Source organism: Porites lutea, chromosome 4, assembly GCF_958299795.1.
Source record: "Porites lutea chromosome 4, jaPorLute2.1, whole genome shotgun sequence".
Taxonomy (NCBI): Eukaryota; Metazoa; Cnidaria; class Anthozoa; order Scleractinia; family Poritidae; genus Porites; species Porites lutea.
In genome coordinates this window covers 270,001-297,500 of record NC_133204.1, presented here as the reverse complement: position 1 = coordinate 297,500, position 27,500 = coordinate 270,001, and the positions used below count along the sequence as shown (strand labels likewise).

The following is a 27,500-nucleotide window of genomic DNA, read 5'->3' as shown; positions in this document are numbered from 1 at the left end:
CGTTGTATTATTCACACGACGGGATGTAAGCTCATTAAAGGTTTGCCACGTTTTTCGAGGATTACCCTTAGATTGAATAAATGCATTAGAATAATAAAATGCTTTAGAAATTTTGATGTCATTGTTTATTATATTTCGCAACTTTTTGTACCTTTTCCAATCGTGTGGATCATTCGATGTAATTGCTTTTCTTTTGGCAGCATCACGATCACGCATGCCTTTCTTTAATTCTGAATTGATCCAGGGTGCTTTATTTGTTCTAGTACGTCTAGTTCGGAGTGGCGCATGAATATTAACAATATCCAAAAACTTCGTTTTCCAGTTTGTCCACAAAACATTTGGATCTTCAGAAACATTACAGGACCAGTCTTGCTGGGCGATATCGTTCCGAAAACTCTCTCTATTAAAATTTTGGAAATTTCTATAAGAAATGGTTGAGTGCCCTTTTGAAGGAAAAGTGAGAGATAATTTCCTATAAACGTAAATAAGGCTATGATCGCTGATACCAATATGAGAGACTCCGGAACAGACTACCCTGTCAGTATAGTTTGTATAAATTAAATCAATTAATGTTGAAGAGGATTCCGTTATGCGAGTAGGTTCAGTTATAAGCTGTTGAAGCCCAAATAAATCAGAAATTTCACATAAGCGTCGAGTATTTAAATCATATTGTGCAGAGGCCAGGTTACAGTTTAAATCACCTAGCAGATAATATTCTAGGCCGAGGGAATCTAATTTCTCAAGAAATGATTCGTAAGGTAAAAATAAATCAATTGAGGAGCAAGGAGGTCTGTACCAAGTGGCTATCAGAAATGGCCTGGAGTTTGGTTTCCGAATCTCTATACATAAATTTTCAAGACTGGGTGCATTCAAATCAGAGCGAACTCCAAAATTAATCGAGGTTTTTATATAAAAACCTACTCCTCCTCCTTGTCTGTTTCTATCACGACGAATAAATTCATAGCCTGGTATTTGGACCTCACAACTATTGATAGAGTCATCAAGTTTAGTTTCATTAATTGAGAGAATATCAATGGAGCGATCGGCAAGGAGAATTCTTAGTTCATCAATATGCTTTGTAAGACTATTAATGTTTAAACCTGCAATTTTAAAACCACGACCAGAAGGAAGAAAATCAGAGAGAATTGTACTTTCAAATGAATCAACGTTTTGATTAGGAATACCTGATGATACGTCACTCGGTTGAGAAGCTAGCGTGGGCGTCTCCTGTTGCGAGCTGGAGAGGGAAGGTTTCCCAGTTCCATCAGAAGCTTTACCAGTTGTTGGATAGCTGAGGACTGAAAACCCTTAAGAGACTGATTATACTTGCCAGAACCAGATCTTAAAAACTTAATAAATTGCACGGCCAGCAATGACGAACCTTTGGCATTCAGATGAAGTCTACTACCATTTAATGCTGAGGCGTCAATAACCGAATTATCAATATAAGTAAAGTTATTATCTACTGCTGTGAGCTTGACCCTCTCATTAACTTCAATGCGTTTAGCATCGACGTTGATATCTTCTCTGTAGACTATACCCGAGAGACCAATGCTTGAGTTAGGAAACTTGCTCTTCACCTTCAATACAAGGCTCTTGATATCGGCGACACATGAATCGGCAGACTCCGACGGAAGATTGTTGGTGCCAGTATGGATGATGACGTGAGAAGGATCCGCGGATGCAACATCTCAGTCCCTGCAATAACTCGTGGTACGCTCGCGCGTACCCTCGAGTTAAAAACGTAACGTTCGTGAATTTCAAAGTAATTATAATGAGTGATGAGAATCATTTTATTGACCCGTTTAAGCAGAAAGCTGTTCCGATATTGCATTATTGTGCCCGTGAATAAGTCTTTTAAAAGTAAGTCATTTATTTCAAACGCTTTTACCGCCGTCGCATAATGCCGCCCGGTTAGCTCAATGGGATAAGCGCCGGTCTGCTGAGCAGGAGGCTTTAGGTTCAAACCCCGGCCGGACCAAAACTCAGGGTCTTTAAATAACTGAGGAGAAAGTGCTGCCTTTGTAATAACATCTGCAAACGGTTTGACTCTCTAGTCTTCTCGGATAAGAACGATCAACTGTAGGCCCCGTCTCACAAGCCCTTGCACATGTAATAAAAAATCTGTGGGACGTTAAAGAACCCACATACTCTTCGCAAAGAGTAGGGTACGTGGTGCCCGGTGTAGTGGTCTATCTCACTTTCACACTCATGTATGGGGGCATCATTACTCATCTATCTTCTCATTGGCTAAGAGCCTACAGTTAATTTTGGAAATAAGCACAACCTACATGCACGTGCAATGCATGATTTTAGTAGAGTAGTGTCAAATAGGTTCCGTGCAACGGTGCATTTGTCATTATTTATTTCAAAACAAAGTATAATAAAACAACTATTGAATGAGGCTTTTGTGATATTCGGAACAATCAAGGTCCAGGTAAGTGTTGTCAGCCGAGCCGAAGGCCGAGGCTGATAACACTTACCGAGACCTTGATTAGTATCAGCGGGTTTCTGGCCCTTAAGGAAAGCCCGATACCAAGACTAGTATCAGCGCGAACGTCTGACTTCTTTCTCGTACTTAGTTCTTAACTGTGCTGCAATACATATTTTTTTCATCAGGTTTAACGTGTTTTTTATGTATGGCCGTGGGTCTTCTGTTCTGTCAGAGGTCTGGGGAGTACTGGTTACAGATGTTTGACAGCTTTACAGGAACACTTCCGCTTCTTTTTATCTGCTTTTTTGAACTTATTGGAGTTTCATGGGTGTACGGTGCTAACAGGTGGGAAACTCGACAACAGTAGTGCCACGCCATCAACATGGTTTGTGCATGAAGTTCAAGCTAGATAAAAGAGATCACAGCACTTTTATATATCCAAATATGATCATGTTTTAATTTTGCCCCTGCTTTTTAAGTCTCTATCAAATGAATTGAATGGATGAAATTCTAACGTATGGGGGGGCTCGAGCAACCCGTTACTATAGCGAAGAGGTACTAGGAGTCTGGTTTTGATCTTGGTGTTCTTTATCTATCACAGCACCTCAAATGTTTTCTTCTCACAGCATCAACTTGACTATTACCCTTCAAATTTCCCACTTAACCACTACAACTGAACATAACTTCTGAAAGTAACTAACTGCACCAAATATTGGCAACCTAAATAACTCAGTAAATGTAGTTACGTTCGCGCTTGCTGACCATGAGAGCTACGAACCAAAGTGGAATAAACAAGCCTATAAGATTAACAATGTCAAGTACAAGAAAACCAATGAAATTTTAACGACTAAACCCACGAGGCTAAACCTTAAACCAAAACAGGAACTCTGCCGGATATAGGTAACAATCAAGGTTAGATATGATCTCTAACGTGTCTACTACAAGGACTGACACTCAAAAACCCCTTAAATAAAAAGGTCATAAAATTCAAAAACCGGTCGATACAAATACGGGCTAACCTTGATCTGCAAACCTAATCATAACGAGACTCTGAGCACGAGTGAAACTTCAAGTGCAAATATGAAGTCAGCTAAGTGAATACCGCATAACAAACATCCCCATAACAACCTAGAAAATACTTCACAACATATGTGACATTGTCTCCTAAATGCACTTTTCCAGGTTTTATGACGACATAGAGTACATGCTTCGAGAACGGCCGGGTTGGTATTGGCAAATAACATGGCGGTTCGTATCTCCTTTGATAGTCCTAGTGATTTTCGTCTGCAGCCTTTTCAACATGGGAATAAAACCGATTACGTATTTAGCCTGGAGAGAAAATGACGTAAGCTACCACTTAATTAGAATCATTTTACGCTGCGTACTCATAGCTTAATAGTACAGCCTTGCTTTCAACTAAAAGAAAGGAAGTTGATCTTGATGTTTTTAATCCATACTATCTCATGTGTATAATTTTACAATACAAGACGACTGCACTTAGCACGGCCCAAAGGCAAGAGAGGATTAGTTTTAGCAATTACTGCAAAAGAACTACCTCAGCCCCCGGTTTGTACTAATGAAGAACAAAAGTAAATGTGGAATTTCTCAGTTCCAACGCTAATCCATGATAACAGAGTCGTATTAGAATGTTTGTTTGCTTGTTTGTTTTCCAGGGCGATGTGAAGAATGTAGAGTACCCAGTCTGGTGCTACTTCATAATTGCTTTTCTCATCTGCGCCTCCTGTGTGTGCATTCCAGCGGTATTTTTTCTACGTCTTTTACAGCGAATCACCACCAAAAGAAGGAGAGACTCAGAAATTATCCGAGATTTGCTCCAATCCTCTTCCACTAGGAAATCGCTGAAATCAAGCCAAGAAGCATGAATTGATTCTGAGAAGGGAAATTCTTAACCAAGATGAATATAACCGGCTTTAGTTGAATCAACTAGCAAGCGAGTCGACTTTCGCTTGGTTGCCTCAGGGAACCATTCGCCATACCACAGGAATGGAAAGAAAGTTGAAAACATTCTTCTTGAAAAACCATCATAAACTTAGGTTCAAACCGGGTACCTAGCTACTGTGCATCAATTTCAGCAAGAAGGAGAAAGTACTCGACAGAATAATATGCATATGGAGTCCAGGCCAAATACATGGGAACAACACCAATGCCATGCTGATGAGTCCTAACGAGGACAAAACAGCTGTCCATTGCTGCCACTGCCTGGGTGATAGGGTTGAGAGAATGCGCAAGTTACTGGCCATACCGCGGAGTAAACCGCGGAGTTGATACGTGTGCTTCAGTGCTAAAATTGGTATTATTTACAAATCTATGGGGCCTTCGTCGTCGCAGCTAAGGGCTCACTGCGCCTCTTTATTATTGGAGTCGCACTCGCTTTTTCAGCCATTGCTGTCACTTCCCTCCGGCCTGTTGATATTCAGACAAGTTAAAGTGGTTCAGTGTTGTCATGCATTTTTTCGCGAGGCGTTTGTATTTCAAACTTCCGATCGACATCCATTACTAATTTCCAACTCAGGCTGAATATCACGCACGAAAACTATGTGTGGTATTAGACTGATTATTATTAATTTTAAATCTGATCAAAGGATGGAAATTGTGAAGAAATATTCAGTGACCTTTGAAAATGTTCTGAAAAGCCTAAATAATTCAAATCTTTCACAGTTTCAGTTATCCCTGTTCTGTATTCTAGCGTGGAAAAAGTAGACGTGCGAATTCACACTTTTTGGATTAGAAGCAGTAGAGCAGTGTATATTTGCCATGGCTTCAAGGATGCTTAATTAGTCTCGTCAAAAAAGTGGCTTCCCGTCAGAATTGAGACATAATGCTTTTTGTAGTCCTGTAGTATACAGGCTTTTTCACGTGCGAGTTCTTCAAGACGAGTTATGCTTTTGATTAATGTGCTCAAGTGCGAAAAATGCCGAGAAAAATCTGTCCTGCCCCCTATGCCTCACAACTTAGGCTTTTGGAGCTTTGTACAGAATGTAAGGCTACTTATGCATCGTCCACACTTATCCGGATATTTTTGAAAACGGAGAATTTTTTTTCGCCGTTTAAAAAAGTACACAGTCACACGTATTGTCGTTCCTAACAGAGCGTGCGCTGTATGATGTATGACATCATCGTATTCAAAAACCTCCATTTTCGTCAGTCTGGGGCGCGATCCATTCAACCAAAATTCCAACCGGTCCGACCGGGAAAAGAGGACCACCTCAAAAGGTGGACCTGTTTTTTCGAAACTTTTCCGGTTGGACCGAACCGATCCATTGAGTTTTGGACCGAAATTTCCGGAAAGTTTGGTTGAATGGATCGCGCGCCAGGCGTCCACACGAGAGCAACAAGCCGTTTTCAAAAATCTCCACTTTGAAGACCGTTTTTTAAAATCTGCTTTTTCAGCGCCCGAAAACGCCGTTTACGTGTAGACAGAAGTTTAAAACGAGAAAAAAAATCCTTGTTTAAAAAATATCTGGATACGTGTGGAAGGGGCCTTAAACCACTTGCAAGTCTAGTCTGCAGAATATAGGCGCTATATTTTGAGTTTTTCAGGCAAGACCGAAGCGGACGTGTTTTTCGCCGTCCATGTCCACTTAACGAGCTCGCCTGAAAAATGTGAAAAGAGCGTGGCTCGAGGCTACATGTTACAAACTCTATACCGTCTCTATCGAAGCTCGACAATAACAGCTAACTTCTTAGGCGGGTAAGGGGTTGGAATAGGGGTACATTGGTTCCTGGTTGGAAATAAAATCAGTTTCACAGTGGTTTGTTTAGTTTTGTAAAATTTTGGATCTGTTGAAGAAACTGGAATAAGACGATGGCGTGAAACGATACCTTAGGATAAATAGATGAATACAGAAAAACACGTGACTTTTAATTTGTAACAAGAGTATAATCAGTCAAAACATGGGCTCCTGGTCGAAATAAAAAGTTGGCAGTCGACAGATTTAGTGAAAATTGTATGATACCGTGGGACAAGAACATTTTGAACATAAACCAGGCAGGGGTTTACTTCTGAAGCGCTTTGGTGATAGCAATTATAGTGAATATTGTCCTATTAAAGTTGACTGATCACTACGTCGGAGCGCAGCGGGGCTCCATACCTCGTTTTGGCGGGAAACGTGGCAACCACGATGCAAGTAAAGAATGTTTATTTGCATAAAAAGTTTCGAAGCCATTGAGAAATTCCGCAGCTGTGCACATAGACACCTTCAACTTTGTTTAGTTTCATTGAGGAAGAATATAAGTTTAAAAGTGAAATAAGATAAAGAAAAAGCTTTTTAAGGCAACTAAAATAAACCCCACGACGAGTTCACAACTTGCTTGCAGTTGAAAGCGTAAGCCACTATCGCCAACGTGAATAGTAATTATGTTGCAAAATATATCAGCTATTTGGTTTCCTAAAAGACAATTAAGAGACCCTTAAAAATATCCCGTTACTCGAAAGGGAAAACAGGAGGGGAAGTCGGCGTGCCTTGCTTTCGTTTTCGAAGGGACTAAAACTGTATCCACACCAATATTAGTTATGCATGAGTGGAAAAAAGCCTGGTTGTAAACGAACTGAAAGTTCCTAGAAAGTAAAACAGAACGAATGGGAATTTTTTTCACTGCTAGCTACGTAGTACATCTGTAGTTCAAATTTTATTCAAGATTACCCGATATGTATCACGTATCTGAAGAACGTTTTTGCTTTATTTATAGCTACACTAGAACCACTTTCAATGCTAATAAGTGAGAATACACGAGATCAGAGGTAAAAGGTGAAACGAATATGCATGCACCTCACTTTTTCTTCCTGACATCTCCTATGCTTTCCTAGAAATGTCCATGCGTCTTTATTAAATTGAATAAGCTCGTCGAAACTGAAAATAGACGAAGATGAAACAAACGAAGTGGTTAAGTTAGACAGGTAAAACCTGTCTTTTATGCAAGTCACAAAGCCATTAACTTGCGCAATGAAATTATAAAGACGCCAATTCATTGGCTCGTTCGCGGTTGACTTGACCTATTGTTTGGCGCGTTGAATTGCAAATTAGGAACTCTGTGATATCAGTTTGAGTGTATTCCACGTGGTCTCGTCGACAAATCGTTTGGGCTTTCTTTGGATCTCTTTTATCGGTATGTTTATGGTCGTTTTGTAAACTTTTGATCACGATTATGTTCTTGATAATTCATCCTTAATCTACATTAGCAAGACACAAAACAATGCTGTGGAAATTCTGTGAGTTAGGGAACTCATTCAAACACACAGTTAACACGATGCAAAACAAGGCCAGAAAACCGAAATTTGTAAAACGAGTTTCAAAGTTCATTCCGTCGAAAAGCCAAAACTAATTTGGTTCAGTCCGAACTCCCCTATTGCTGTTTAAAAGCGTACACTCTTTGGTTGAGTTGTAATTACTTAGAGGCAGAACGAACCACAATTTTTTTCGCGCCATTGCGCCGCTTGAACACATGTAAACAAAGTAGTGATCGCTGAAAGTTAAAACATTAATTATTTTAAAAAGAAGGAAAACCAGTCCAAATTTGCTTTTTCTGTCGCCACAGGAAACTGGTTTGTTCAATAACATCAATTAACACGGCGAAAACTGACAAAACTCCAGATAAGTCCGACGATATCCATTTAGCTCAGTGTTTATTTTTCTGTTCGTGGCTCACTCGGGACGGAAGAAGAAAGGTTTGCGATTAGCGGGCGGCAATATTAAAGACAGAAGGCGGCAATAGAAGACGTTTACCGTAAATGAATACTTGTTATTGAGCTTGCTTCCAAAAAAAAAACTGGGACCACATATTAAAAGTTTAAGTACTGAATTTAAGCTTTTAAAAAGATTTCCTTTTTCCTTGAAGCCTCTAGCTCATAGACGTAGATTTTGAATTGAACATAAGTGTGATGCAGGTATTGTTTTAGTACTAAAAGATATTTGACGAATTTTTTATTAGAAGAGCATTAGCGGATGTGTCGACTACAACAGAACAACTCCACCGTCAAAAACATATAGTTTAAAGCATTACTCAAAAGAGGACTTTAATTGGCGTAAAAAAATAATACGATTGAGTAGATTTGTCAAGACGGGCACTATATAACTAGCTAGAGTGGATTCTCTTGGGAAATATAAAAGGACTAAGCCTACGTACAAAGGTTGAGCGATTGCAATACATATATAGATTTCAAGTTAGGGTTGTCAGTGGAGTAGTGTCATTACATTTCGCGGAATGAAATATTGTAAGTTTTCAAATACTTAAACTGGTGTATTAAACTCGGCCACAAAAGCTCTTAACAAAACTCTGTCGACGACCTTTTGATATTATGATTTGCATAGAATACTACACTACACTAGATAAAGCACGTAGTTTTGCGAATAAGAAGCAAGATGAAGGATGCCAAGCATCTGTGTTTATCCGTATCCAAATGCGGACAGACATCAAATATACAACATAGTCCATGAATAGTATCAGCAACCCATGGGTTTCTGATAGTATTCATAGTAAGATTTCACGCTGACTGTTTTGTTGTGGGGTTCACCATTTTGCCGCCACGAGGAGACGAAGGTTACTTAGCAACGTCAGAAGAAAGCGGTGTTAGATCGCGGGCTCAAAAATAGTTAGGTTTTCTAACTTTCAGAATAAATCTTCAAGGGGGGTTGAAGTTGTTATCAAAATAACTTGTCGTGAATACCACTTTTTCACCAAGATTGAGTAAATGATGATGAATAGTTGAAAACAGGCTTAGACTCATTTGCTCCACTGACCACTCACCGAACTCTTAGGCAGGAATTTTTCCTTTTTACGCGTTTTTCTGGAGAATGAAATGGGAAGTTTATATGACAGGAAGTTTTTAATGTGCTGTACCTGTGAAGGACAGAATGGACAACCATCAATCATCTTAAATTTATGCTTTTCATCATGGATCAGTGATAATATAATACCCTGAATATTTGCCTCCTGTAAACTATATTCTTTTTTGAGCGTGACCTGTTCTTCTCTCCATCTCCTCTCTTTTGTATCCCCCCCCCCACTCGGTTTCTTCTCTTGCTCTGGACGTGTGTTTCAATTTATCTGAATTCAATTCAATTAGTAATCGATTTTTGGACATATTGGCTAGATGTATATTTTAATTAAATTTCTTAAAATAGCAGCAACAGATTCTCCAATAAATTCCTTAGATGACGTTTTAAGGTTTTTGTAGATATAAATGAAGAAAAACCCAACTCGTTAGTTTTATTTTCAAAACAAAGTCTCTTAGTAGTGGTAACATGTGGATCCTCGTACCTTGAGTAATAAATTGAACATTTACTTTCATTGTATTGTAAGATTGCCTCAGTTTCGTGACCCCGACGGTAGGTAAACTAAATATGTCAACGGTCTGCTGCTTTATTACCATTCTTATTGTTAATTCACTGAATATTTAAAGAAATGTGACATGGAGATAACAGGAATAAATTATTCCCCTCAAAGAATTTCAAGTGTTGGCTGTCTTAGTCAGAGAAACCAAAACCACTCATTTAATGCGACGGCGAGAAAGTTCAGGGATAGAAGTTCGAAAGTTAATTCATAGGTAAAGCAATGAAAATAGAAGCACCAGGACAGTTTTTCCTATCGACTGTTATTGGTAAGTGGTGAATCGTTTTCGATACCCGGCCCGCGATACCCAAGACATTCTCGGTGCCTTTTTTAAAACTGACTTGTATGGTGTATGACCTTGTATAAGTATTGAAAACAAAGGATTTGATTTATCTTATTGTTGTCAGGTTGCAAGCGATTTATGGTAGTTTAAATCAGAACAATTATTTGAGAGCAGCTAAGGGTAAACCTCCAATTTATTATTACTGAGTAAACAGTTTTTCTTTTTGGAATTGTGGCATGCGTATATTTGTTTTATCTAAGACACTGACCGGGACCCGGAATGGAAGTTTGCCAACAATGTTTAGTCCACTTCAAGCAGACAAAAGGTTTGGCGTGTTTAGACAATGAAATAAACAGCAAAATGTAACACAAGTAAAATACCCCGTGGTAGCAAGCCAAGTTTAATTCTAATTTGCTTTTTTCCTTCTTGATTGATTATTGTATAGACGCACACAGTGTTTCCTTCGGCTCCTTATAAACAGTCGATTAATATGACGTTTGAAAAAATTCGATACGTTGTATGACTAACTTAGGTTGTTTCGTTTCTCGGTTTAAAACACGGACTGCAGCTGCAGACTGTAGTATGGTTGTTCAAATGACTCATTATATTTGCATTTCCGTTCTTTAATATACCGACCTCCAAAATATAATGTATGTTGGAATTAGGTAAATGAGTTAATACCGAGTCTACAACTTTGACCCTGATCTTTCTGCTACATGTGCTGTTGTAGACTACGGGCCGGAACTACAGAAGGACTTTCTACTTGTTATTGATCCGCATCAGTAATAAAGTTAACGAGTTACACCAAAGTTCAGCTTTCAAATCAAATCACTTTCGTTAACTCACTATGTGCAATGTGCACAGAACAGCGCCGGTTAAAACGTGTCCCTTCATAAAATGGAATCTCTAAAAAATCCGAAATACTGTACTTAAAATAACCAAAATGACCTTTTCATTTAATAATGAGACTCAAGTTAGAGCCTGTTTTCTCTTCTACTGGCGTTCAAGAACCGTAGCTGGGTTTTTAGGGGGAATTTGCCATCGCCGATCTTTAGCAGGAACAGACCAGCCCTCGCCTTCTTATTTATAGCCGTGCAGGCTTTATACTTTGTATCAATTTCCTCTTTGCTTTCTTGGGAATAGCAACTGTTCCTCTGCCCGGCGATTCTATCGTTCCCGTAGGTGATACGAACTACTCCAGGTAAGCCTCCCCGGCCAGTGATCGGCTTTTCTTATTAAAAGTTTATAATTCACTCCTCCGTTTCTGCAATTCAAGTGGCTTTTTTCCCAAGAAACTAAATTACTCGCTGTAGCAAAACTATTAGCTGCCTCTGTGGGTATTAGGTTGGAGTAAATCGCAATTATTTGTTCAAATTGCTGGAAAAAAGAAAATATTACCTTTTAAGAATTTACATAGGATGCGGCATCAAATACAGCAGTTATCGGTAATCATGCATAACTCGGAACAAGGCAGCTGTTTGCTTTATAATCCGGCCGATAGCCCAGTAGGCAAAACAAAGAAAATTTTGACCCAGGTCAGCGTTGAATTTTTTTTCACTTGTAAACTGATTATCGTTATATTATTGATATCAGTATTGCGTTTGTTACGCTCCACAACGCGTGTAGACGGCACTCAGTCTTGTTTCCAATAAAACAATGAAACAATGAAACAATCCTGCCAGCCGTTGCAAGTTCGATGTTACTTTTGTTCTGAACCCAATACAAACAAAGACGTGTCCTTTCGCTTCATCCCGTTTAAAGGCAAGATGAAGATAATGTTTTTTGATGACAGATGCCCTTGTTGTAGTTTTGGCTTATTATGATAGGCTTGTGCAAAATGTCAACTGAAAAGTTCTGTCACGAAAACTACTTATACTAAATGTATTATTTTTTGCAAATTTCTCAAATAATTTACACAGTTTTCATATCCTTTAAAGTGGAAGAATTTATAAGCATACTTTTCGGTTATTAACTACCAAAATATAAAGGGGCGTTAACTTTCTCAGGTTCAATTTTCGGGTAAAAATTGAAAGAAAATATTTAATATTGACCTACATACAACCGAGCAGAAAAAGATATGAAATTTTCTTGACCTGATGGCAAGTGTGTATCCCTTTAATCCTTTAAATGGCCATGAATACTAATAGCCCACTAAACAAACACTGCATTAAAACGTTAAGGGTATTGATATAAAGGTACGGTATAACGAGCATCGTCAAACACCGCGTACAACTTGTTTTGCAACATTGCGGCAAAACAAGTTGAATAGCGGTGTTGCACGTTTTACCACCCACGAATCAACCTATCTTGCAACAAGTCAGGTTATTACAGGTTTTGAAAAGTTTTTGCAGAAAGTAGAGAGTAATCAGGTTCTACTTTTTGCATTTTACAAAGTCTTTACATGGTGCGCGTTTTACTGGCCCAAGGCAAACTTGTTTTGCTGCAAGTGACGTGACTCCTTGCGTGTATGGCGTAACTTTTATCCAGAAGTCAGTATTCACTCAACTTGGAACAAACTGATTAGCTGCAAGACAAGTTTGAACATGAGTGGTAAAACCGAGCAACATAGCTTTTTAACTCGTTTTGCAGTAATGTTGCCAAACAAGATGCACGTTTTTGTTACCGTAGCCGGCATTATAGTTGGTAAAGAAGACACGTGAAGTTTAGTTCTTAAGACTTGCTGGTCGTCTACAGAAATTTCATTTATTTTTCTTAAGAGTTTGAAAATACATCTGACTCCATGCCTTTGACAAAAGTACACTAGTGCAGGTATTTTTCAATAGAAGGTGTTTTGCTTTGTCGCAGCTCTGTAAGGCCACGTAGGCGTTCATTGTAAGTATTGTTTAGGCCGACTGTATAGCGTCATCAGTGTCAGGCGCCCAGTGGATACTCAGTGACCTAGAGATTGACGCAGCGAATCATACCTCTTGCCGTAAAACAACAATTTTTATTGAATGAAAAAAAAAATCGTAAGATTTACGTTTATCTGATGCAACAGACTTCGTCCCCGATAACGCTGCACAATTAATATAGTACGAGAGACTAACTTTTAAACACACTGCAAATGGTCTATATCAAATAGCATACTTACACTAAAAAGAAGTGTTATAACCCTGAATAAGTCATTCAGTTCAACAGTGGTTTCTTTTTATAACAGTGTTTGGCTTATTCGAACTCTCGACAATTGCCAATAATATTGATAAAGCCGAATAAATTTTTGCTGGAGCTTGATATTTTTTCATAAGCTCTGTAAGCTTTCCTTCTCGTTTCCAAAATAATCAGAATATTAACGCCAAGAGATGGAAGCGTGCCTAATCAGTTTTGTTGCATGGGCTATCATACAAACTGCGCGTGGCCGGCCGGTACTGATATTACAGACGTGCCAGTATTATCCATATTTATAAGTCTCGTGACTCATTCACTTTAGTTTTTTGTTTTGTTTTTCAGAGCAAACAGCGAGTAACCGAGTTAGCGCTGCAAGAAACCAAGAATGGCCAAAGAAGATGATCTCGAGTATTCGGACACGAAGAGGATCGCCTTTAATGTTGAAAGGGAAGAAGTTGAAGAGATAAATAACCCACATCCTACCACTGATATCGAAAGCAATGGTGTTACGGTGCGAATTTACGAGGCTGACACAGACCGAGGAAAATGGGGAAACCAAATAGAGTTTATCCTCGCGACGATCGGTTTTGCTGTTGGTTTGGGAAATGTTTGGCGTTTCCCGTACCTCTGTCAGAAAAACGGTGGAGGTAATTTCTCATATTTCTCTTTAAGTTTTCTTTGTTTGACCATGCGGCGAGTAAAATGTTTACCTTCCTTGATTTCTTACTAAATTTTCAGTAATGAAACGGCAATTTAGTGGCTTCATTGTCCTTGTCGCGTAAAAAAGAACAAAAAAATTTGGGCATGAGTAAGTCTGCGGGAAAGCTGTGTGTTTTAACTAACCCCTTGATTTGCTACGCAAATTCTGTTTCGTAAATATCAACGCACGTGTTTCTCTCGCTTTCAAAACATGAATTGTTTCGTTCTCCTGGCGGCCGCCGACAAAGTTTTTGGCAAAGGAATGATTCAAAACAAGTATGTTAAAGGTACATACGCGTGTTTAGAGTCAGGAATGTTTTGGAAGAAATTATTTTGATGGTCTATTCATCCTTTTTCATTTAATCTTCAGCGCTAAAGTTGAACATAAACGATGCCGGTTGTTTGCTTATTTCGCCTGATTTTCGTTTAAAAACCTGGATTGGGTTTGGATTGGGGTCGTTATACTTAAAAGAAGGGGCAAACAAAATTTTTCCAATATTTCAACGAAAGCTTTTATAGTGATTCACGTAAGCCCAACAACAGACGATTTCTAAAACTGGTAGTTTTACGACGCCACATGTAAACTAACCCTAAGCGATTCCTCTGAATCGTATCCAAACCAGGTCTGATACTATCTCAACAACAAATGAAACAACTTCGGAAAATCATATAATTCCCGACAAAAATTTGTTTTTCATTTGAAATTATAGCTTTGTTTCAAGCGCCTTTTTTGTGGAAAAGATTTTAAGCAATGTTCATTCATTAAATTTCCCATTTGCCCACACTTCGTATTAGCATATTCAACTTCTTCATTTCGCTCTATCACCAGACGCTCAAAGAAACTCGAGATGTTAAAATTGAAATTTTTCAGTTTTGAAAAGGAATAATAACCCGATCTTCTACTTGTTAATTAAAAAAAAACTTATAGTATAAATGAAAATGTTTAAAGATGAGAACTTATAGTCGTCATCGAAGACTCCTAAAGCATCGTCATCAGCTAGCTGCATCACGTGTATTTGTTTACAACTTCCTGATTCTTCCCGCCATTATTTTCGCGCCTAATTTATTCATATCTTCTGATGACGACGGTCTTTTGTCTCTAGCGCCCTTATTATCTAAGCTTATTTTGAGAAAGGTTTGAACCCAGGAGTCACTTCAAAAGTAGGTTGAGTTTGATCGTCCGGGTGAAATTCGGCTCGGAAGACAGAATCTGGTCACTACAACCCATCACATTTCCTTTGAAATCACTCTTTGATTTCGTTTTTACGCGTAAATTAAAATTATGGTAAATGCTATTGTAATTATTTATTTCCGGAATTTCGGTGAGATAATGCGTTTTGTGAGCATAGTCGTAAGTCTGTTGACCTTTCTATGTTTCAGTAATGGTGAGTTAAAAAAAACAAACACACAATTAAGTTCGATTCGCTGGTTGACCGTTTGCTTAGTAATCGAGTATGCGCGATTTTGTCAAATCCTGTTCAAAATTGCGGGAAAATCTGCCGGCAGAATTTATCACATGGATTGATAGCAAAAATGAAACATCGATAACAATCGCGATAGTGTAGCGAACTATTGATAGTTTCAATGGTTTTTATTCTTCTAACATAATTTTTAACGTCTACCACCACTTCTTAGTTATTTCTTAAAGTATAAGGCATTAAGTAAAAACAGATATTCCTGAAAACTATCGCAGTACTATTGCTATAGTACCTCCTCTATCGCAATACTATCCCAATATCCATGTGGCCTATTGCAATACAATCGCAGTAGTTAAAATTTCCGCAATAGTCACTCCTACTTGATATACGCTATTTCCTCAGTTTTTACCAGTTGTTCAATACTCAGAGAGATCCCTTGTATAAAAGATGATAAACATTATTTAGGCGAATAAAGCTGTTCGTTGCGGTGTCCAGCCTCTTGCCAAAAAAAAACGGTGCCTACAAGATAGCCTGGATGGGTCACGAGGTTGTGGATGGGTAAGCCAATCAGAACGCAAGATTCCGCGCTTCGTCTTGCCGCTCACGAACCATCAATGGTTAGTTAAGCGTTTTGCCCATATAGCTATCTAACTTTTTTAAAAACCTTTGTTCCCTGTATAGACAGATATAACACGCGCGGCTCGCTTCGCTCGCCCAAATACGGGAGCTTGCAGCCTTCAGTTCATGGTGTTACTAAAAATATACTAGACTTTGTGTAGCAAATAATATTTTCGTTTAATCCCGTTCAAAGCGTAATCCCAAATTAATGTCATAAAAGAATGTGGGCAAGTGAAGATTATTAGTGAAACTTAAGTTATGATGTGCCTTATGCACGATCCATAGTTCTAGGATATCATTCCATTCTTAAAATTAATTGGGGATCATTTCGGGGTCGACGTGAAGTAACCTGCGAAGCAGGCGTCGAAAGGGGTAGGGGATAGGGAGGAAAAAGGAGGGAGATTGGGGAGAGAGGGTAAGGCTCCCTTCCCTTTCGCGCTCTTCTCTCTACCCTACTCCCTCCCTTTTTTTGCGCCTGCCACGCAGGCTAATGTGAAGAGAAATGGGGATCATTTCGGGGTCGATTTGGGGATCATTTCAGGGTTGGGGACCATTTCGGGGTCGGGATCATTTCGGGGGCTGTACAGTGTACATCTAAGATATTTTGGTGTTATACTGTGGGAATGAGTTTTTGAAATTGACCAGTGGTGTTGTAATTACATTTAGAGAGTTTAGCAGGTGACAGGCGTGCCGACGGCGTGATGCACTGATGCTTCGGTGTGCGGAGTCACTGACCGAAACCGGAAACAGTGCGTGAACAGTCTCTGGCACCCTGGATGACCAGAATGGCCCCAAATTCCGTTCAAAGGGTACATGAGGGTTAAAATAAATGCAGATATGGTTCCTTTTGTAAAGTAATTTTAAAAAATAAAGGTCTTTTAGCCATTGTTGACATTGACGTTGACATTCAAAGCCGTTGTCGTGAGGACTATATTAAAAGCTGTGAATCGTTTAATCATTGACGTAACTTAATTTTCACATCAGTACCAGTTTTTACGCCAGTCAGTAACATTCCAATTGTAACCTGTAAACAAGGGTGCCGTCGGTAAAACACGGATAACAGGGAACGACGCGATCAGCGGAGGGGAGAACGGACTAAAAAGAAGAATGACGGGGAAAAAATGGCGAGAGGGCTTCTGGACGGATGTAATCTATATTATACCACCTATGAAACGAAATCTAATGAACGGAGTAACTTTGAGGTCTTGTGTGATTGGCAGCGAGGAACTGATTAAGCTGGTTTAAAAGACTAAAATTGCATACTCAGTTGAGTATCCAGTTTGTGAAAACAGTTTATACACCTTGAAACAGGGAAACAGCAGTTTATTTTGGTTGCCTCTGACAGCCGTGGCAGATGGCAATTAAATTTTGCGATGTATTGAGTCATATTTACAGACTGCATTCGAGGTAATTTCAATTATATTTATCTCCTCTCTACATACCTTTCAAAGAAGGTCTTCCTGAATTCTTCCAACTGACCAATCATCGTTTCATTTTTGCGTCCACAAAGCTTTCTATAAGCTCTCTCCCGTACTTCAGCCAGTAGCGAAACTTGATGATTTTCTCGAAGTCCGGCGCATGTGTGTATGGATTTGTGTCATTTCGAGTCATTTGTGAAGAACTGATGGACCTGAAGCATCGAGAGTGCAAATCCCTGATATTTAGGCTTTTGTACATTATGCTAGCATTTTTTCGAGCATTTTAGTGAGGCAAAAGCATTGAGCATTATTCGAGCATTTTAGTGGCATTTTCCCCGGAAAATTAATTTTCCCGAGAAAATAATATAGAAATTAACTTTTTTCAGGAGCCTATGCCCCATGAGCTCCTGCTTTTTTAAACAAAATGAAGACTAAAACTCAAAATTCACAAAAAACCTAATACAGCTGTTTTTTGGCTGTATTTATGAACTTGTACACGTTGTCGTTGTTACTTGCAACACTTGCACGTTTTTGTAAGTGTAAACTTTAAAATTAATTTAAAAAACCGTATGTATAATGAGCATTGACCGAGCATTTTAGTGACTTTTTTGGGGAGACCGAGCATTTTAGTGCGAAAAATGGAGCATTAAGGTGGAGCATTTTAGTAGGGAAGCAAAAGCATAATGTACAAAAGCCTACTGTTATTTCAGTGAGGGCGCCGGCAAGATCGACGGCTGTCAATTATGTTTTCTCACCGTCTATTCGTTTCAATCTTTTGACTCACGTCCTGTAAAGGTTGTAATTTTTTGTCGTTAAACTCCGAGCCCGGCGACCATGGTTTGACCGGAAAATACTAGATTTGTTATCGGACTTGATAAAACAATTGAAATTTGAGCACTTCACGTGCTCTTTAGTGGGGCGGTGTTTGTTTTCATGCTCTTTTCATACTAGAGAAGCAAGTGAACAATCGTCCGTACCCATAAACTATGGCTTCGGCGGCTGTGAAAGACGGAGTCGTGAATTTAACGGTACCTCAAACGGGAAATGAGGTTCCTCCCAAGGAAGAAGCAAAACCTTCAGCGACGGAGCAAAAGGTCGCCCCAAAAGCCGCTGTTTCTGTGGAGATTGAAGATAAGAGCGATCGAGGAGGATGGGGCAACAAGATCGAATTTATTTTGGCGACGGTTGGTTTCGCTGTAGGTCTTGGAAATGTTTGGAGATTTCCTTATCTTTGCCAGAAAAACGGAGGAGGTAGTTTAATATTTATATGTATGGTACATGCATTTTTTTCTCTGAGGCTTGTAACATCTGATGAGGTCGTTCTTAGGTTAAAACCTCAATGTATTCTGCTCGACCTGACCTTCTTAGCGTGAGCTGGAGAGAGGTGTTCGGGGATTTTCTTTCCTTCATTGCATCATTTGTACGTCAAGCTATGACAGCTAATACCTAGAATAGTTTGTCCGCTTCGAAAGGTCGATTTTAAGCCGACATCCACACTAGTAAAATACTGTATGGTGTTGAATTAAGTACCCAAGAAATATTATCTGAAACCACAGGCGCTTGAATTGAATTACATGTAAGATAGAGTGTAATTTTACCCTTACGCTTTAGATTTCTCCGCCTTTCGCACCTACCCAGTTTTCAACCTTACAGAACCAGGTACAATTTATTTTCATTGGCGAGAAATCCAAAACTTTTTTAAGACACGTATGCTTTCGTTTGATTGTCCTGCAAATCATTGCATGTTTACTTACTAAGGATGATTTATCAATGAATGATAAACTTGCGTATTTTTTCTGTCTCTTTTACTTAAGAGTGTTGAGAACTTTACATGCGATTTAGGTATTGGCTAATTAACTCCGCTTTGTGCCTTATTTTCAATTAAATTTTAAAGACGTGTTCTTGATCGTTCCTTTTTTGTTTACTATTTACATTTTCAGAAATGCATGACTTATCAATAATTGACCTGTAAACGTAATGAGTGAAGCAGTTTATCTCGGTTACGAGATTGCAAGGTTTTTGGTTCAGCTAGCTCATTGATGTTTGCGAGCGCCGAGCCCGCACGCGGCCGGGCGAATTTTTTATGCTGTCACGCAGCTAGTGATTCTTGCGTTACGTGGCCTCAGCGTATTGTGCAGGTTTCGCGATATCATATAAATCAATCTAAACATTGTATCGAAAGTAGCCGGCTTACTGCTAATTTTTATAGCTGTTTCTGGAAAATTGTAAATCAGGTTACTTGATAGCTAAAAGAGGGCTACAGGCTGTCTGTTGTGGAATTGAAAAATATAAAATGCAAAAAAATTATATTCCAAAGCGGGTCACCACAGTTTTTAAAATTGTTCAAAACGTTTGTTGGATATTTTTTATTTATTATTATTACTGGAACAAGTATGGGGTACTATCTTGGGTGATGTATAACCACAATATTCTTCATTTATATGCACACAGGTAACCCAGCCATTGAATGTTAAGGGAGAGGGTTGTCTTCCAGTGAAACCGGTCAAGTATAGAAATTCTAGGAAGAATAAAATTTGAACTTTAAATTTCAAAGTTTAGTCCATCGTTGGAATGAAGAATGAAAAATTCAAAACAGTTTTCGAATCTGATGAAAATCACTCTTAAAATCGAAAAGATTGAGAAGTGAATTTAAGGTTGGAGAAAATAAATCAGTTAGAAAGGAGCTTTTATCAATCAGGAAGGTGTTTTTGTACCATGTCTTTTAGAGCCATGCTCCATACTAGCTGTCCACAAGACTACAATGAGTAATGCCCCAGATTAAAAGTAATTTTGACTTCTCAAAAACAAAATAATGATCTACCGGGTACGTCTGATATTTGAATGATATCTTGAAGATCTCCCAAAAACATTATGAAGGTCATGAAATAATTAAATTCATCATGATAGAAGGAAAACTTATGAACTGGGCCTAAGAATGATCTTTTTTTCTGAAGATGCGGTAAAATTTCTTACAGGAATTTGGAGTCTTCAACTTTGCCGCTTTGTTGTCATCTAATCGTTTCCAAACTTGATGAATCAAGGATTGTTTTGGACTTTCCAATTCTTTAACTTTAATGTCTTCCTAGAAATCCTTGACTGGATTTCACTGTAAAGACTGAATAGTTTAAGGGAAATGTGAACCTTAACTGGAGTTTCCAGAGTGGTGGTTTAAATCCAAAAAAGACTGTCCATAGGGTGAGCGAGTAATGGGAATTTTCTGGAAGAGCATAAGTAATTATTTGAAAATACAGTAAAAGTCCGCGATTAAGAACCTGGTTTTTAAGGTTCCTGTTAGACTAAAATTTGTCAGTTATGGCCCGTCTGTACAAGAACCTGTTTATCATATAATTTGAAGCAGGTTCTTATTTTCTAAAATCTATAATAAAAAAATTCTGCACAGTTGGACAAAAGGACTTCAACATTCAAGTGGTCAGTGCTTCGGTACTTCTTCTCATAGTCATTATTGCAAAATTAACACTAATAATTTGGTGTGCTGATTTTATATAAGGAATATGCTGAATACCACTAAATACTCATAGCTGCCGTGCTTTTTTTTTCTTCATAAAACAATTAAGAACCTAAAATAGCTTAAATTTGTGCAAATCACCATTTATGTAAGAACCTGTTTAGGCTAACTTGGGAAAATACAGTTTCTAAGGGTGCTTTCCATTTGTCAGAACTGACTGGCCAGTTCATTCCCATTGCAATGATAGTTTCCCTTTTAATCAAAACTATCCAGCCAGATTAGTCAAATCCAAAATAGTATGCACGAAGGAGGACGTTTTTGAGCAAAAACTCTTGGAAAAAGCCTATTTCATTTTTAAACTGACTGGTCAGGCAATGGTCTGGCCGGCCAGTCCTGACAAATCAAAAGTGGGTCAGTCGCAGGTTTTTCTGTAGTCACCATTTGCAAGAGTATTGCTGATGTTTGAACAAATACTTTGTATTCCTTCAGCCCAATGTAAAAGTTCAGGTCTTGGGATAAGTATGATGTGTTAATTGGTACCGTTTTTGAAAGGGTCCATTGTCAAATTCAAATTAATCCCAACATAGAGTGTTAGATTTTTTTCCAGGTGAATTTTCATATTGATTTGTTCTTCTTTCACTTCAAGTGTTAGTTTAATGAAATTAATTCCAATCTTCATTTTATAAAAAATGCTGAAAAACAAACAGTGCTATGTGAAAGAACTGCTGAAGATATTTCATTTGAATGACTTTGCTTATTATTTTGTATCCAGATTCAAAAGTTAGACAGTAGTAGACTCCATCATTTTAGCTTCTAAGGGGCCTGAGAAAGGTGCCTGTATTCATTTATGGTGTTTGATTTATAATAATGTTTTTCTTTATATTTCCAGGTGCCTTTCTGATTCCCTACTTCCTGAGTCTGTTCCTTCTGGGAATCCCTCTTTTCTTCCTTGAGCTGGCAATTGGTCAGAGTCTGCGTCAAGGATCTGTTGGAGTATGGAATGCAATACACCCTTACCTTGGTGGTCTTGGATATGCCTGTGTTGTTGTTTGCTTGCTTGTAGGAATGTACTACAACATGATCATAGCATGGTGTTTTTACTACTTGTTTGCTTCCTTCCAAGAGCCTCTGCCATATTCATCCTGCCCACTCTTGGACAATGGTACCAAACTTGAAGAGTGCTTAGAAGCTGGTCGCACACAGTTTTACTGGTACAGGAAGGCTCTTGATGCGTCTCCAAGCATTGAAGAGAGTGGTGGGCTTGTGTGGCATCTTATTCTTGTCCTTTTAGTAGCCTGGGCTGTTGTATTCTTGTGTATGATGAGGGGAGTGCAGTCTGCTGGCAAGGTTAGTGGTTTAGCATATTTATGCTGAACAGTGATATTTGAAGGCAGTGATGTTGTTACAGATAGTTATGGTGAGTCCTGGGACTTCGATCCATCTGTGCGTCCTACGTGACGCATGTCATGAATTATTTTGCGTCTTTGGGGATTTTTATACATCAGGAATGCAGGACACAGAGGTCAGGGTGTCCATTTCCTTTTTTTTCCTATTTTTTGAGCCTATTCCTATTTTGTCCTATTTTAAAACTAAAACCTCCTATTTTTCCTATTTTTTAGCTGGTGAAGCCAAAATTGTAACAAAATTGAAAATGGAATTTTTAGTTGTACGTCTTAAGAGTGAGAGTTATCATAAAGCAAGTAGTATGTTGACTTTGATGCTCTAATATTACCAAAAATAATAGTTACATTTTGTTCTTTCCATGACCTTTATTGCCTATTAGAGTTCTGTCAACAACTATGTTATATTGTTGCTTTTTGTATAAATTTCTAGTTTACCTACATGTATAGTATCTAGTTCTCATGACTATTGAATAATATTGCGCATAGCCCCCCAGAAACTGCATTTCAGTATCTGTACATGTTATATTTTATTTTGAAGTCTTGCTCGCTTTTATGTTCATCTTTGAAAGTGAAAACAGTTGTCCTCTCACAACACAGTTCAGATAAATCATCCAATCCAGGTGCGGATCCAGACTAGTTTCCACTGTTTTACAAAAATCAGTCAGATTTTTCATTAATTAATATATTTTTAATAAAATGAAAACTTTCCAGGCTAAAATCTTGCCACTATTCTGTCTGCATGATTCAGGAACCCAGTAAAGGGGACCTTTGGGAGTTAAAATCAAAAAAAGTTCCTGGGGGAGTATGCCCCGGACCAGTCCCTCTAGAAGCTCGTTTAGGAAATCAGTCAGTATTTATCCTAGATCCACGCCTGCAATCAGCTTCTTGTTTAAAAAGCAATCACTACCTAGATTCTGGATGTTTAACATGAAAAGAAGAGACTCAAGTTTAGTTTATGGCACTAGCTCTCTTGGTGAGCCCTTGTTAACAGCTATACCTAAGCAACTGATGAAGGATCCAATATTTTGGTTGCGAAACTGGTCTTGCAGTCATAGCTAAGCAGAGTGATACATTCTTGAAACTTAACCATGACACACTTACAATCTGGTACCACATAGGTCAGTATCATTTTGCTTACACCAGGGAAAGCCTGGTTCCAAACTTAAAACAGCATGCTGTCTTTTGACTCAAACTTGTAAGCATATTCTCAAACAGTTACCGATTGCAGATTAATGGAAGGAAAGTTTCTATAGGACTTTTTAGTCCCAGTTCGATAACCTTCAATGACAATGCAATTGTAAGAAAATTCTATCCTAAGAAATTTCACTCTTCAAAGCTTTTCAAAGATTTGCTGCCAACTTGAAGGGAATTTGCATATGATCACCTTTGATTATAAACCACGTTCAACCTGTAGTCAAGCATATCATTCTGATTACAGCATTACTAAGCCAATAAACTAAATGTTACTGATCATTTTCACTCCTAAGCCGCAAAAGTTGATCTAAATCCTGCGAACATAGAAGCTGATGACTCTTAGTCTTTATTATAACCCTGGTGGGGTGCTGGGAGGCTATCTTTGTTGATGAAAGTACTACTGATTTTCCTATTTTTCTCCTGTTTTTTAATGTAAAGTTTCCTATTTTTCCTGTTTTCTCAACTGTTTCCTTTTTCGTATTTTTTTGAGCAACCATGCCACTGGACACCCTGAGAGGTAACTTTAAGTCACTGAAAGGAAAAGAAAATTGAATATGGTGTTACCACTTGCACAGTAATTTTGCCAAGTAGTTGCAGGTTTAGCAATAATAAGCAAGTAAAAGCCTTATATTTATAATGATTTTTATCTTCAGGCTGTGTATTTTACTGCTACATTTCCTTACCTTGTGTTGACCATCTTCTTTGGCCGTGGAGTTAGTTTGGAGGGGGCTGGAGCTGGAATTGCACACATGTTCAAACCTCAGGTTAGGGTTTGAATCCTCTTAATCATAATTGTGTAAGCTAAATGTTGAAATATTAATGAATTTGTTCTTGTTGTTGCAGTACTTACTAACATTTTTTGATCTTTTTTGTTTCTGTTTCTGTTTTTTTCTTCAGTTTTCTAAGCTGATCAATCCCCAGGTTTGGCTGGAAGCAGCAACTCAAATCTTCTTCTCCCTGAGTGTGGCATTTGGAGGACTTATTGCCATGTCCAGTTACAACCCGGTGCACAACAACTGCCACCGTGATGCCATTATGGTGTCCCTCATCAACTGTGGAACTTCTGTTTTTGCTAGTATTGTTATTTTCTCCATTCTTGGATTTAAGGTTTGTGTTGAACTGAGTACACCTTCTTTTTTAATCATTTTATTATAAGAAACAAATTCCCAAATCTCAAATCCATTCCTTTCTTCTCTGGAACGTCGTCGACGACCCGAAAACATAATCGGAATCTGGAACCTTTTTTCCGTCCGAGAGACTTCACGCTTCAACTTTAGATGCAAAGTTTTCGATATACGTGACCAGGGAGCATGAACTGGTACAACACCACGATGTTTACGTTTAAATGAAAGTTGCTGACCCAAAATATTGTACAGGAAGAATTATGGTGATAAAAAAGGGAGTAAATCATTCCAACAACAAAGAAAGATGTTCTGCAGGAAATTTGGATGACCTTCTATGAAAGTATTGCAAATCAAGGTACACAGACTTAAGCTGTTTGGATGTTCATTGAAACTTCTGGCGAATGTGCAATGCTCTTCGACTAGGAAGCGAAGTGTGTAACTGATACCGGCTAGCTATTTCACCGATTTGGAGAAGAAGGAGCACAAATTTTTAAAAAAGTCTACAGTCTTTATTCTGCCTTTTGCACCCAGCCTGCGTTTTACTCTCAGTCTGCAGTCTGCATTTTACATTCAGTCTGCATTTTACCCCTGGTCCGCAGTCTGCGTTTTACACTGACCGCTTTTTGAACCCTACACCATCAAAAAATTGAGAGTTAAAATTGAATTCAACAAGTCCCCGAGTCAAGTAATTAACAAATTATTTGAAACTTTAAACTTAGTTGCCTAGAGCAAGGATACTTATATTGCATCACGTCTTTGCCAAAGCAAGGAACCATTTATTTAGTTGAGTCTCCATTCATGTAACAGTAATTTTCCAAATCTTTGTGATGTGTGGAAAATAGACCTATTAGAATTGTAGGAGGTAGGAGGTATGGGGGAATAAAACAAAAGAAATTTATTATTCATTGCTGAGCCTCAAGATGATTTTTGTTTTGTTTTATCCAATAGGCTCTTTGTATGACTTGATCACATGATCAACTTTCAGTAAACACGAAAGCAGTTCACTTTTGAAAAATTTTGTTAGCACAAGCTGAAAGAGCATATTAAAATTGGGTACCCTGAGAATTTGCTTCCAACTTTCAGTGGCTGTTGCAATCGCCACTGTAATGGCGTGACCGCATGCGTGACATGCCTAGTGACGCTAATAGTATGCATATTAGGTGTTGTTATTTTAGGACGTGCTAGGTTGTATCAGAACATAGGAAGTAACGGATGCGTGGAGTAGCTTTACGAATTGATTGTGAAACATATACGATGTAAGCTCGACATTAAAGCTACTTTTGAGATACACGGCTGAAAATTCTCAGGTTACCTAATTTTAATATGCTCTTTCAGCTTGTGCTGGCAAAGTTTTTCAAAAGTGAACTGTTTTTGTGTTTACTGAAAGTTGATCACGTGATCAAGTCATGCAAAGAGCCTATTTCCCCAAGCCTTGCAGCCAAGTTTGAATATTAATCTTTTGAAATTGGTCTATTTTTAAATTTTCTTTAGGCTACTCGTTCCTTTGAAGATTGTAAAGTGTTTTATGGAGCCATGAATAGCACAAATGGAACTGACTTGGTTGCAGAAAAATGTAAAGATTTGGATCATTGGCTCTCAGAGGTAAGTTACCAGGAATACTTGTACTACCACGATTGCCAAGTTTGGATAAATCCTTCATCCTTTAATTTACATTTTTATGCTCACTGGCTTATAGCCAGTATGCAGTATGTCAACGGCTGTGTAAGTCCAATTCTATTGTCCCTGTAGCAGATGATGTTTTCTTTAAGCCCAACAATTTAGTATTATAAAAGTACATTAATCATTGTGAAAATAATTCGGTCTGAAGCATTGCCCCCAGATTAGTGAATGTCGTAATGAATCAACTTGATCATTTCATACTCCCTTAATAGCTTGGTAATAGTGTTTTTCCTCTCATCGTTCTTCCTTTTTATGTGTGTATTTGTTGCTACAGTATCTTCCTGACCTGTCATTTATATCTATTTAATGCTGATATCAACTTGGCTGGGTCCTGTAGCTCTTATGGTTAACCAGGCAGCAAGTACTCTAATTTTACTTTCATTATTTTCATTGTCCTAATTTATTGTTAAGCAAGAGTGAGTACAAATAAAGATTATTGTTGTTGTTGTTGTTTGGAATTCAAATATTTCTTTTCCAGTAGTAAACAACAAACATGATATGTCAATATGTGAACCTGGAAAAACAAGAAAAAAAAAAGGTTTTTATCATTGTTCACAAATCTGACAGTATTAATATTGTCTCAGTCCATTAACTGGTCTGACAGTTGTTTTATCTTGTTTGTGATCAGTCTGCATCAGGTCCTGGATTGACCTTCATTGCCTTTACCGAGGCCATTGTAAAGATGCCTGCTTCCCCTGTCTGGTCAGTGCTGTTTTTCTGCATGTTATTAACCCTTGGTCTTGGCAGCATGTTTGGAACTTTGGAAGGCGTCATTACCCCATTTTATGACATGAAGATTGTGCCTTGGAGAAAAGAGATCATTACTGGTATGTATTTGTTTTCAGTTTTATTGAAAGCAGCCTCATCATGCTTTCAGACCTCTTTGTTGTTGCTGCTGTTTTGTTTTTCCTTCTATTTTTTCTTTTTTTACCAGAGTAATACTTTGAGGGTTTTTGTAACTTCCAGATAGCTTGCACCGGGATTAAGATTCAAAGCATTATAATGTCGTTCTTTTTTAAACAGTTCGTATAGTATGCTGACCTTTAAGGACTGGTAACCCATCCATTCCTGTGCCAGTATTTCCAACTTCCAGTAGTACTCTTTTTTATTGAAGATCATCATGAAATACTCCATGGTTTTGTTCATTTTTCTTATTTTGTTTTAACCTTTTGAGTTCAGTGCATAAAATACTGTGGTGTATGATGTTTTTATCAGAATGCTTGTGTGTTTTTGGTACTTCGCAGAAATAATACCGTTGAGGATAATTTCTGTATTTCTGTCTGTGTTTTTTTTTGTGCTTTCTTGGGG

General features: G+C 38.3%; 2 protein-coding genes and 1 pseudogene across 4 annotated transcripts in view; 2 read left to right on the top strand and 1 right to left on the bottom strand.

Moving 5' to 3' along the window:
- Positions 1-1,308, bottom strand: part of LOC140932777 (uncharacterized) — a 5,427-nt pseudogene extending 4,119 nt beyond the window's left edge.
- The window catches only part of LOC140935076 (sodium-dependent neutral amino acid transporter B(0)AT1-like), a 16,513-nt gene extending 9,793 nt beyond the window's left edge, over positions 1-6,720 (top strand). The window contains exons 7-9 of one of the 2 annotated variants that reach the window (XM_073384609.1): positions 2,620-2,779; positions 3,617-3,779; positions 4,108-6,720. In XM_073384609.1, coding sequence (XP_073240710.1) covers positions 2,620-2,779; positions 3,617-3,779; positions 4,108-4,317 — 533 coding nt within the window. In that variant the 3' untranslated portion in view covers positions 4,318-6,720. The remainder of the gene's footprint in view (positions 1-2,619; positions 2,780-3,616; positions 3,780-4,107) is intronic. The other variant, XM_073384611.1, reaches the window with a different exon arrangement.
- A 744-nt stretch (positions 6,721-7,464) lies between these two features.
- Positions 7,465-27,500, top strand: part of LOC140935075 (sodium-dependent neutral amino acid transporter B(0)AT3-like) — a 28,616-nt gene continuing 8,580 nt past the window's right edge. The window contains exons 1-7 of one of the 2 annotated variants that reach the window (XM_073384607.1): positions 7,465-7,561; positions 13,515-13,819; positions 21,681-22,138; positions 24,042-24,152; positions 24,286-24,495; positions 26,004-26,114; positions 26,821-27,019. In XM_073384607.1, coding sequence (XP_073240708.1) covers positions 13,558-13,819; positions 21,681-22,138; positions 24,042-24,152; positions 24,286-24,495; positions 26,004-26,114; positions 26,821-27,019 — 1,351 coding nt within the window. In that variant the 5' untranslated portion in view covers positions 7,465-7,561; positions 13,515-13,557. Of the gene's footprint in view, positions 7,562-11,175; positions 11,269-13,514; positions 13,820-21,680; positions 22,139-24,041; positions 24,153-24,285; positions 24,496-26,003; positions 26,115-26,820; positions 27,020-27,500 lie in introns of those variants that run through there. The other variant, XM_073384608.1, reaches the window with a different exon arrangement.